The sequence below is a fragment of the Carica papaya genome, chromosome 8 (assembly GCF_054855325.1).
Source record: "Carica papaya isolate Zhongbai chromosome 8, ASM5485532v1, whole genome shotgun sequence".
Lineage (NCBI taxonomy): Eukaryota > Viridiplantae > Streptophyta > Magnoliopsida > Brassicales > Caricaceae > Carica > Carica papaya.
In genome coordinates, this window is record NC_142316.1 from 2,418,439 (window position 1) to 2,426,212 (window position 7,774).

Sequence of the window (7,774 nt, forward strand, 5' to 3'; positions counted from 1 at the left end):
TTAATAACATTAATAAAATTTTTCACGATTTTAAGTGTAAAAATTAAATTATAACTAAAAAAAAGTAAACTTAGACCTAATTATAATATTACAAATAATTTTTAAAATTAAAATAATAATTGATCTGAAGTTTAAAAGTAACAATAATCTCCCTTTTGAAAATAATTATTTTTCTAATTCAGTGATTCTTCTAATCATTTTCTTCAGTCTTTTGTTTGAAGGGGTTTGATTTTAGAATCATATAATTGAATTTATTCAAAACTGTATTGACTTTAAAATTTCTTTAATATAAACTGCAAGTTTTTTTATGTGAATAAGCATCTGTTTCTTAAAAGTTCAAAATCTGTATATTAAACAAGAAACTAAATCGTTATAAAATATTTTAGTATCAAACTGGCATTTAAGTCCTTAAAAACAATTTATAAAAAATATTCTTACATTATATCCTATTGGAATTAAGTTTAGAAGACTTCTAGTGAATTGAGAAACTGAAAATGAAAACAAGGACAGGCAAAACCCACATCAAAAGATCTAAATGAGAAACTGGAAATGACGTCAAAACCTGAACAAGTAGCAACATAAGATTAAAGCTGAATGAACACAAAGCCTCGAAGGCGAAAATGAAATACTTAACCGGCTGTAGACAAGGGAAGAAATAAAAAAAGAGAAGACAGAACTAGAAGTTTCCTAGATTGTCAGTTCACCATTTCTAAAATGTCTCTACTCAAGCACTCTAATCACTGGTTTTCCGGTTTGCGAGCCAGGAAGAAATACATCGGAGTGAAAATCTCTTTCCTGGAATATAGTGACAATAATAATATTAGTAATTTCATTGTGCATCAATTATCAGAAGAATAAGAGAAAAGAGCTATTGTGATTCTTCTTTGCTTTCTTCTTTTTGATTGTTCCAGAAAACTTTTGTTGTTTTTCACAAAACTAATGCAGAATATAGTTAAAGTTACTGATCCGAAAGAAAAATACGGAAGGCAAGCCATTGTAGTCACAAGAGCAGCCTTCGGAGAATCACTCACTATGTGCAGACAGTCCTAGTCTTTTGAAGAGAGAAACAATTATATTCCCTTTTTCTTGTGTAAGAATGAAAATAAGATTGGAAAGCTAAGACTCTGGTGTCAACCAGTTATCATATTTTAAGGAAAGACTGATGAAAAATTGAAAAAAATGAGATAGGGTAGCATAACGAACCTTCCACCTTCAACCAATCCTTCTGCAGCCTTCTCCAAAAAGTCTTGAACTCTTTGGCTTCCCTTAGGGGCAAGTCCCACGAACTCTAGGCCCTTGACCTGCAATTCCAATGATTATTCATGAACTAATTTAACAAATTCACATATGTACCACCACATCAATTGTGAATATGAGCATGATTTTTGCGAAATAATAATGAAAGGAGCATTGAAACAGACTTTACCATGTTTTTGGTAATGAACCGTCCAACGGCTGTTAGCCGGAAGCTACTTAGTGATAGGCGGCTTTTGTCTAAAGGTAAGTACCATGGGACAGGTGAACTTGCAGCAAGATCTTTCTCCCATATGATCTTTTCACAGAAAAGAAAATAAATTAACTTGGTGTCAATAAATATTGACCCTTATGGATCATGATAGATCATTGATTGGGGGACTCACTTCAAAGCCAACTTGTTTCAGAGCTTCAAGGCATTGTCCAATCAACCTGATGTCTGGAAGGCCATCACCTATCTCGATTTCTGCCTGTACAACGAGATCTTTTTTATCCTTGGAATTTCATATTATCAAATGACAGGTTATATAACTAACAAGATGATTCTGTTATTTCTAGGATATCTAACCTTAATCTTTTGATGTTCTTGATTCTGGGGATCAAAAGAATTAGTCATGCACCACTCATATGCAGCAAAACATTGCCCAGGCTTTAATACTCTATAAATCTCTTTGTAGCATCCATGCTATCCAGGAAACAAACAGAAATATTACTAAAAAAAGTGTAAATTGACATCCTAGTCAAGGAAATTATCACCAGAATTCTAATAGATCAGTTAAGTTGATTTACAGCATCTGGTGCATGGCAGGTAGCTTCAATTGCATAAACTGCATCAAAACTGTTATCGGGAAATGGCATCTTCATGAAGTCAGCCTGCACAAGTAAGAACAGACACCAATTGAGTGCATATCATAAGTAAAAGGAGCTAAAAAATTGAGAAAATATAACTTTGTAACAAGAAAATAAATTAACAAAGAACACCACCAACCTTCACAAAATCGCATGTCTTGTCCACTCCTGCAATGCGATTTAGTTCCTGTCAAGTAACAGATATCATAAATGTCATAAACTCATATTCAAGAATAAGCATTTTGAATGGCAGAGGAAGAGGGATGATTCTAGCATTCTCATGCTAGAAAACCATGCAGTGTCTATCTGATGTAAATTACAAAGGGAACCACTTTGCTTTTAGAGATAACCATTCAGGATTCCATTAAAACAAGTATTCAATAAATGAAAAGAAAGCTCCAACGCACAATGAAGGAAAAACAAATAACTAGTAGTAATGCTAAACAAGTAGCGATTAAACTAACTTGTCGGGTAGATAATTTAAAAATAGCATTTAAACTAACTTATCTGGTTGATATTTTAGAAACAGAGGAAATTTTACATTAAAAAAAGAAAAAAACAAAAACGAAAGATTAAAGCTACCAAGAGGAAATCAGAAATCAAGATCAAGTAATATATGGAGAAATAGATTGAATGAGAGAGGCTCAAGAAGAACAAAGAGAGAGATAACAGCCAATAAGCCACTAACAAAGAAATTCTTAGTTCATCATCTGTTCTTTCTCTTTATTAGTAATTCATAGCCTTTATATAGACGTGTAGTTACAACTAAAAATGAAAATTATAAAAGAGAATCTAAAAGGTTTAATTTCTAATAATATTTAAAACTCACCTAAAAAGTAAAACTTTAAAATGGATAAATAAATCTAAAAAACTTTAAAACACAAAATAATAATAATAATTAAAGAAAAGAAAATTAATTCTAGATTAAGATATTATTTTTCTGCATCAATTAACCATCATAGATGTGGGGACAAATATTTGCAAGATCAGAAAATATAAGCACCTTTCCTCTTGCTATCTGATACTCATTGTTGTTCACCCCGGTAATTGATGTGAAGCTGCAGAAAGTCACCATTAAAATCACAATTTTCACATCCCTATCCAGGAAACAAGAGGCTCTTGTAGAAAGAAGAAAATGCATGGATGCAAGACCAGTGGAATCATTCATAAACTTATATATATGCGGTAAAAGATAACAATAAAATTTCAGTTGATTGCCAACAGAAAAAAAGGAATCATTTTTCCATCAAAAACTACAGCCTTAAGTTACTAATACTAGGAGGCAAATGATAAATTCAGTATTAATAATAAACACAGAGCAAACTGAGTCATATATTCAACCAAAAAAAAAAAAGAGAACAAAGAGAAGTGAAAAAATCCTAACCAGGCCTTGACCAAACAACCAAAAACCACACTAAAGTCACCTATCCATTTACACACATATGACAACACAATGAAAACTACTCTGTGATCACTCCCTTAAGAATTATTTGATTAGCCAAAGATAATAGAAAGAATTTTGATGTTATAGTATGCATTGCCTTCACCTGAACTTTGCAATTTCTCTCAGTGGTCCACCAATTCCACATCCAACATCTAACACCTGTTTGGGAAAGTGATTGCTTTACTTAAAAACAAAAATAATGTCATATGATGGAGTATAGTTTTCAATGCACAAAAAAACAAAAAAAAAAAAAAAAAAAAAAACCTTCTGTCCACATTTTAGGCCGAGTTGTAAGGCAAGAAAGTGCTCATGTCGTTTGATACTCTCTCGAAGAGACTCCCCTTTCCATCTGCAAGAATGAAAACTTACGCTCATTATTTGCTTTAGCAAAATCAGGATTGCTTGAGGTTTTTTGAGAGAGATTTAGCAAAACAACAACTTATAAGAAAAAGGATTTGGTTTAGGTGGCACTTGCAGAACCAACAAGACTACATCAGTGTTATAGATTTCCCACCAAAATAAAAAGATACCTGTGTGCAAAATGAAATGACTCTCCCCAACCAAACTCATAAAAGCTTGTAACAAGATCATAGTATTTATTAACCTGAAATCATGAAGCAAAATCAAATAAATTGGATGCTGTGGTACAGCTAGGCAATTTATATAGAAATGCAACATGTCACTTCTGTTTTGAGCAAAGAGAGCATCATATTAGATGTGGAAAAAGAAAAAAGAAAACTCATTTTTCTTCATCTTCAAAATTTAATCTTAATAACTTGAGAGTGAATGCCTAGTCTTCAACTTCCGTTAGGAAGTCAGAAGTCAAAATGGTGACTCGTCTGAACAACTTCTACAAAAATTTTATGCAAAATTAACCTCACTTGCACTTATTTTCTGACACATATGTACTGGATAATTATTTGCTAATTTTCTCTGTATTGACAGAACTAGGGAAATGAATTACAAGCGATAACAAATTACACGAGCAATTATTAAGTAGCAATTGCCTGGTAATGATTATAATGTGAGCAGTTTTCAATAGGATGATCCAATTAGGTCTCTCCTTACCATGTCAGTATAGTTGGCTTTTCTCTCTTCCTCTTCACCTCCATAATAAATATGATACTTCTCATACCTGAATCATCAAGCTAAAAGTTACACAAAATTGGAATACAGCAAGTAAAACTCAAGTACAATAGATTCAACCATAAAACATCAAGGAAGTTTTATGGGAGCTTGCATGAGAATCATTATACAGCATAGGAACATTACCCATGACATACCAACAGAATGACCATGAGAGGACCAACTCAGAATAGGCATCGATTCAAAATGAGCCAAAATTCATTATCAAAACTTGCCAGCATCAATCACAAAACTACAGAAAGCCTTAACAAAAAGCATGAATATCCTCCCTCTCTTATAAACTTCCATTTTCCCATGGTGAACATACCCAAGCAACTGTTTTATAAAGAAATTTACATCCCAGTTATGCAAAGGGAGTGCTGAAATCTTGTTTCTAAAACAAAAGGGCTAATTTTCTTGAAACCGTGTTTCAGATCTGCAATCTTTTTAATTCATGACTTCCAGTATTTTCAAGAATAAAAACAAACAAACAAGGCTCGTCAACTGCAGAAATATAATTTTTTAAGTTAAAAATGGATGTTTAGAGTTATTTTCTCTGAATCCCAGTTAAGAAGATCCTGATAGGGGAAGAAACCAAATGAACAGAGAATACCCACGTGATTTAAATGTGTACATAACAGGGTTATTTCCCATAGAATTCCCTTCGGTTGGATTCCTTAGTTTCTGGCCCAAAACAGACAAGGGCACTGATGCAACTAAATGAGCCTGTTAGGAATGATAATGATAGTTTGAAAGTGGGTAGAGGCTATGCCGCATCAGGCAATTGACTGTGACCCTAGCTCACTAAAACTAAAAACTCAGGCATCATACCTGTCTTGTCAGAATCCAAATGATAGATCAGGTCCAGAATTTGAAACTTTTCCACCACCTCCCCGTCAAAAATTAAGGTCCACAATAATAAATGATAATAATGAAAGACAAAAAATATTTCTCAGTTCTGATTATAACTTCATATTCTACAGTCAGAAAAACATCTCTTCGCTCTTACAGACCCCAGTCAAAATTGAATACAGCAAAATTCAGAGCAGAGACAAAAATGCAAAAGCAAAACTGATATAAAGCATCAATAAAATTCAATGGGCAACAGACTAGTAAGAACTGTAAAAGTCCTATATATACATAAATATATATATATATATACACATGCACAAATAGAGAGTTTTTTTTTTTTCTATCTGAAGACTTATTCAACGTTAGGTTTAAGCAAGCTGGGGAGTCAACTAAGAGAACGTATCGAAAGACTCTTAATCATCATCATAAAGAAACTAAATCTTCTATGATTATAAAATTCCTAAAAAAAACATGCATCACGAAATTCATACCACCATTTCAAAGAAAAAAAAAAGGCGATGAAAACACCAGCATTGCGAGAAAAAATTTCAAATCAAGGAGATTCCAAGAGAATCTAAAAAAAAGGATCATTCAGCATTTAAATAAGCGAGAACCAAATTCGAGGAATTTTTTTTTTTTTAAAAAGCATCATTCTAAGGAGAGAAAGAAAAGCAAATCAATCTAGTAGAGAGAGAGATCGGAGAAGCAAACAATAAAACAGAGAAGTAATTGATACCATTCTTAAGAGTCAAAATCACGATTTCGTGTATATATATATATATATATATATAATTTAATCTCATTAAATGAACATTAAATGATTCAACACAGACGGAGACAGAGATTGAATCTATTAAAACAATTACTTTTCAACAGCAGAGAGAACATCGTTTTTATCGATCTTTCCACCGACTCCCGATGCGAGATCCAACGCGCCAGCTTTCGACATTCTCGCGAACTCACCGAATCAAACTCAACAAACCGAGATCTGCAACTCAAAGAACACCGAAATACAAAAACAATAAAATCAGAAAAACAAAACTCACATTAAACTCTCGCGATTATCTTCCAAAAAGAACAAGCATTCCACCTCAACAATGAAATCTGAAGAGGAGGAGATGTAGCAAAAGTGATGGAGACAGAACCAGAGACAGAGACAGAGACAGAGACAGAGAGGATACCTATGGCTATATACACCGATACAACTGGCAAATTTAAACCAAACAAGGGACAAAGAGGAGGTGCAAAATGCAGAGAAGTTTTACAGAAATATGCCTCTGAGATATGAATGAATATATATATAAATGCCAGAGCCTAAAAGAAACTAATGTCCACTAAATTTATTTTTATTTTTTGTTAAATATTTTTTTTTTCAATAAAAGAAATAAACTATTGATTTCTAAGTTAGGAAAATAATTCGCACAAAAAATAAGTATATTAATTATTCCATAGTTCTTACCTTATATTATAATTAAATATAAGTACAAAATGAATATAAAAATTACATACTTATCTTACTGAAAAAGAAAAAAGTAGTACCAATTCATCTCTCTCGAAATAGTTAAAAATATTATTTTACCTATTATCGACAATACAAAGTAAATTTTTTTAATCATTACTTGTTTTATTTATTTATTTTTTAAATTTAAAAATTTATACACTATTTAAATAATTTTATTTAAAAAATATTAAATAATAATTAAAATAAAATAATATTTTATAATGATTACAAACTAACATTATAAATATAATATTAGATACTTATTAATTAAAATTTAAAATTTATTAATTATATACAACATACATGATTTCGTGGGACACGTGCAGATTTGGTCTATGACCTCCAATCTACATATGCTTAATATCTCATTAATTACAAACTTTTATTTACACTATTTGAGATAAATTAAAAAAAGTTAGATGGTCCACTACCTTAATGACGATCTTTAATTATAACTATATTTTATATTTTAATAAAAAAAATTTAATACTAATAAAAATAAAATATTATTTAAATATGATATTTTATAATAATTACAAATTAACATTATAAATATAATATTATATACTTATTAATTAAAATTTAAAATTTATTAATTATATATAGCATACATGATTTCGTGGGACAGGTGTGGATTGGGTCTATAACCTTCAATCTACACACACTTAATATCTCATTAATTACGAACTTTTATTTATACTATTTGAGATAAATTAAAAAAAATTAGACGGTCCCTTGCCTTAATGACG

General features: G+C 31.1%; 1 protein-coding gene across 2 annotated transcripts; it reads right to left on the reverse strand.

The window, feature by feature from the left end:
- Positions 1 to 550: 550 nt before the first annotated feature.
- SMT1 (sterol methyltransferase 1) lies at positions 551 to 6,843 on the reverse strand. 2 transcript variants are annotated; one of them, XM_022035115.2, is made up of 14 exons: positions 6,706 to 6,843; positions 6,391 to 6,512; positions 4,616 to 4,682; positions 4,078 to 4,151; positions 3,812 to 3,896; positions 3,651 to 3,706; positions 3,107 to 3,161; positions 2,243 to 2,290; positions 2,044 to 2,127; positions 1,823 to 1,939; positions 1,641 to 1,724; positions 1,427 to 1,552; positions 1,204 to 1,301; positions 551 to 795 (listed from the first exon to the last, which is right to left on the reverse strand). In XM_022035115.2, exons 2-14 carry the CDS (start codon positions 6,471 to 6,473, stop codon positions 738 to 740), a joined length of 1,035 nt encoding a protein of 344 aa, XP_021890807.1. In that variant the 5' UTR covers positions 6,474 to 6,512; positions 6,706 to 6,843; the 3' UTR covers positions 551 to 737. The 2 variants fall into 2 exon arrangements, with proteins under 2 accessions (XP_021890807.1, XP_021890808.1); XM_022035116.2 differs by having other exon boundaries at positions 6,615 to 6,756.
- Positions 6,844 to 7,774: the final 931 nt, after the last annotated feature.

Excerpts from the sequence above, each read along its gene's own strand:
- SMT1 (XM_022035115.2), bottom strand. The coding sequence starts at position 6,473 with ATGTCGAAAGCTGGCGCGTTGGATCTCGCATCGGGAGTCGGTGGAAAG. Across the intron at positions 1,302-1,426 it reads GGTTCATTACCAAAAACATG|GTCAAGGGCCTAGAGTTCGT; the intron begins GTAAAGTCTGTT and ends TTGGAATTGCAG. Across the intron at positions 796-1,203 it reads GGATTGGTTGAAGGTGGAAG|GAAAGAGATTTTCACTCCGA; the intron begins GTTCGTTATGCT and ends ACTATATTCCAG.